Below are 2,960 nucleotides of genomic sequence, written 5' to 3'. Positions count from 1 at the left end.
AAGACATACCATTGAGGAAAGATCCAAGCTTGCCGTCGGTGGAAGGTTGCGTGGAACTAGGGTTTGGCGGCGGCGCTTTGAAGCGCGCTGTCAATGGAGGTTGTGACGATTCGTCTTCACCGGCGAACTTCAACATCGACGAATTTATCACGCTGGCTAACAGAGTAATGGATGGAGATACAAAATCCATGGCGGCGCTCAATGATCTCAAAACCTGTTGGGAGAAGAAATTCGGTCGAGCTGTTTCACGGAAAATTAATCCGGTGCCGCTAACTGTTCGGAAACCATGGCGATGCGTCTGGCCGGCGAAGAAGGACTGCTTGGCCGGAAAAGAAACGGGTGACAGAGCGAATCCGCCGGCGGTTAATACAGAAAACGTGACTAACAGTGCTGCTACGCTCTCGCCGGAATTTTCCTCCGTTACAGGTGATCGGACGGCGACAGAGGTGTTGGGCAGACGGAAAGACGTTTTTCCGGCCACTTCTCCGGGTAACAGATGTGGAGAATCGAGCGATGATGTGGCTGCGATTTGGATGATGTGGCGCCACGCGTGTATGAGGTAGATGCAGATGTGGCATATGAAGTCACTGCTGATGTCATTGATGATATTCCTATTAGGGCTGATGTCACTGATGATGTCATTGATGAGGTCAATGCTGATGTCAATGTTGATGTCATTGCTGATGTCAATGCTAATGTCACTGCTGATGTCAATGCTAATGTCACTGCTGATGTCATTGCTGATGTCACTGCTGAGGTCACTACTGATGTATTGAAAAAGAACCCTAAATTTCAGAAAATAGGTATTAATCCTAAGGGATTATTTGTGGGGAATATTCCTTTGCATACTAGTCCGGAGGATATATTTGACGATAAAATTGTTCACGCATTCAACAACTCCACTCGCAAGACCCTCTCATTTATTGCACCTACTTTACAAAATGGGGAAGTAATTGTGCGCCCGACACTGGATATTATTCGCAATGGGTCCAAACGATGGAGGACTACTGCGGTGGGATACTTTCTTGGAAAAAGGCCATATTTCCATCACATGAAGGAGTTTGCGATGTCAGTCTGGTCTGATTTAACTGAGGTTACTGCTACCACTAATGGGTTCTTCTTTTTTCAGTTCAAAACAGTTATTGCGATGGAAGATGTCATAGAAGGGGGACCGTGGTTGTTCCAGGGGCAGCCAATAGTATTACAAAAATGGGAACCGGGAATGGCACTGAGGAAACTGAAACATACACAGGTTCCTGTTTGGATCAAATTGCGCCACTTGCCAATGGAGTTGTGGACAGAAGAGGGGCTCAACATAGTAGCCAGTGGAGTCGGTAAACCATTATATCCGGATGCGATTACGAGGGCATGCACGAGACTGGATTTCGCTCGTGTATGTGTCATGCTGGATGCGACATCCAATTTACCGAAGCACATAATTATTATGACACCAAATGAAGATGGGGGAGAATCGCCATGCAAAATAGATGTTGAATACGAATGGCTACCCACGAGGTGTAATACCTGTATGACTTTGGGGCACACAACCAAGGAGTGTGCTCATAACAAAACCGCTAAATCAATCAAAACACCAGTTGCCGTATATGTCCCCAAAGTAAAGGCACCGAGGACGCAGGTGGTATCCGAAAGTAATAAGGAGGCGATGCCTAACCGAGGAAATGAGGTATTAACAGTCCAAAGGAGGGAGAAACACACAGTGATTCGAGATACTTCTTCTCTAGAAATGGGACCAAGTAGGGAAGAGAGGGGTAAAGCACTTGTCATTTATAACTCTTTTGATGCTTTACAATTATTTGATGATGCAGAAGGGTCATCACGGGGTCCTAAGCCATGCAGCCCCACGGAAGGGGATCCATGTTGAATCTAGCCGTGTGGAATGTCCGTGGGCTGAACAAACGAGACCATCAGCTCGCATTAAAGGACCTCGTCTCTGAGTACAGGTTACATTTCTTGGGCATTCTTGAAACTCGAGTTCGTATTTCTAATGTCGTGCATACTCAATCGTATCTGTTACCTCAATGGAAATGGTTTGTTGACTATGCCTCTGTTGGAAATCGTATTTAGATTGCTTGGGATGATAATCTATTGGATGTTCATATTCTTGATCTGGGCGAACAATTTATTCACTGTCGCGTTACTATAAAAGCACTACATGAATCTTGTATTATTACTATTGCCTATGGTGCCTCTGAGGCGATAGATAGACGGACTCTATGGCATACATTGGGGACACTGGCACCGCAGTGCTCAAATAACCCATGGCTGGTACATTGGGGACACTGGCACCGCAGTGCTCAAATAACCCATGGCTGGTGGGAGGGGACTTCAATGCTGTCCATGATCTAAATGAGGTTTGCGGAATATCAGGAGATATAAGGATAGCTATGGAAGATTTTAATAATGGGATTCAGGAGGCCGAGTTGTTACCACTGCCCATGCAAGGAGAATGGTACACGTGGCACAACCGTAGTACGACAACACGAAGTTTATGGAAGAGACTGGATCGAATTCTTATTAATGACCGATGGCTTGAGAGGTTTCCTACCTCATCATATCATAGTCTTTTACCCCGGACATCTGACCACTCGCCGCTTGTCCTTCATGGGGATTCACCGCAACATAATGGAGGTATGTTTCGGTTCGATAATTACCTTACAAAATCGCCGGATTTCATCCCCAGTGTTCAGAATATTTGGCAGCCTGAGGTGATTGGTGTGCCTATGTATGCGGTGACACGTAAACTCAAAGCCCTAAAACAGGTCTTCAGACAGCAGAGGAGAAACAAAGGGGACTTGACTCGTAATGTCCAATTGGCAAAGGGTTTTCTCGATGAGGCGCAAACATTGTAAGGCTCGGACAGATAGAATGAGCTCTTCCTTTACTTGGAGCACTGTTGTCGGATGGTGTAAAGCGGCCAAGACTGAACAAATTATGCTACA

At 45.9% G+C, this 2,960-nt stretch overlaps 1 protein-coding gene across 1 annotated transcript; it reads left to right on the top strand.

Moving 5' to 3' along the window:
• Positions 1-2,279: 2,279 nt before the first annotated feature.
• On the top strand, positions 2,280-2,870 carry LOC105179635. The gene has a single exon (XM_011103274.1). It carries the CDS (start codon positions 2,280-2,282, stop codon positions 2,868-2,870), a length of 591 nt encoding a protein of 196 aa, XP_011101576.1.
• The last annotated feature ends 90 nt before the right edge of the window (positions 2,871-2,960 follow it).

The sequence above is a fragment of the Sesamum indicum genome, unplaced genomic scaffold, assembly GCF_000512975.1.
Source record: "Sesamum indicum cultivar Zhongzhi No. 13 unplaced genomic scaffold, S_indicum_v1.0 scaffold00184, whole genome shotgun sequence".
Classification (NCBI taxonomy): domain Eukaryota; kingdom Viridiplantae; phylum Streptophyta; class Magnoliopsida; order Lamiales; family Pedaliaceae; genus Sesamum; species Sesamum indicum.
Note: the sequence above shows the minus strand (reverse complement) of the source record. Positions and strands in the feature narration are given on the sequence as shown.

Coding starts and splice junctions, on each gene's coding strand:
- LOC105179635 (XM_011103274.1), top strand. CDS start 2,280: ATGGCTGGTACATTGGGGACACTGGCACCGCAGTGCTCAAATAACCCA.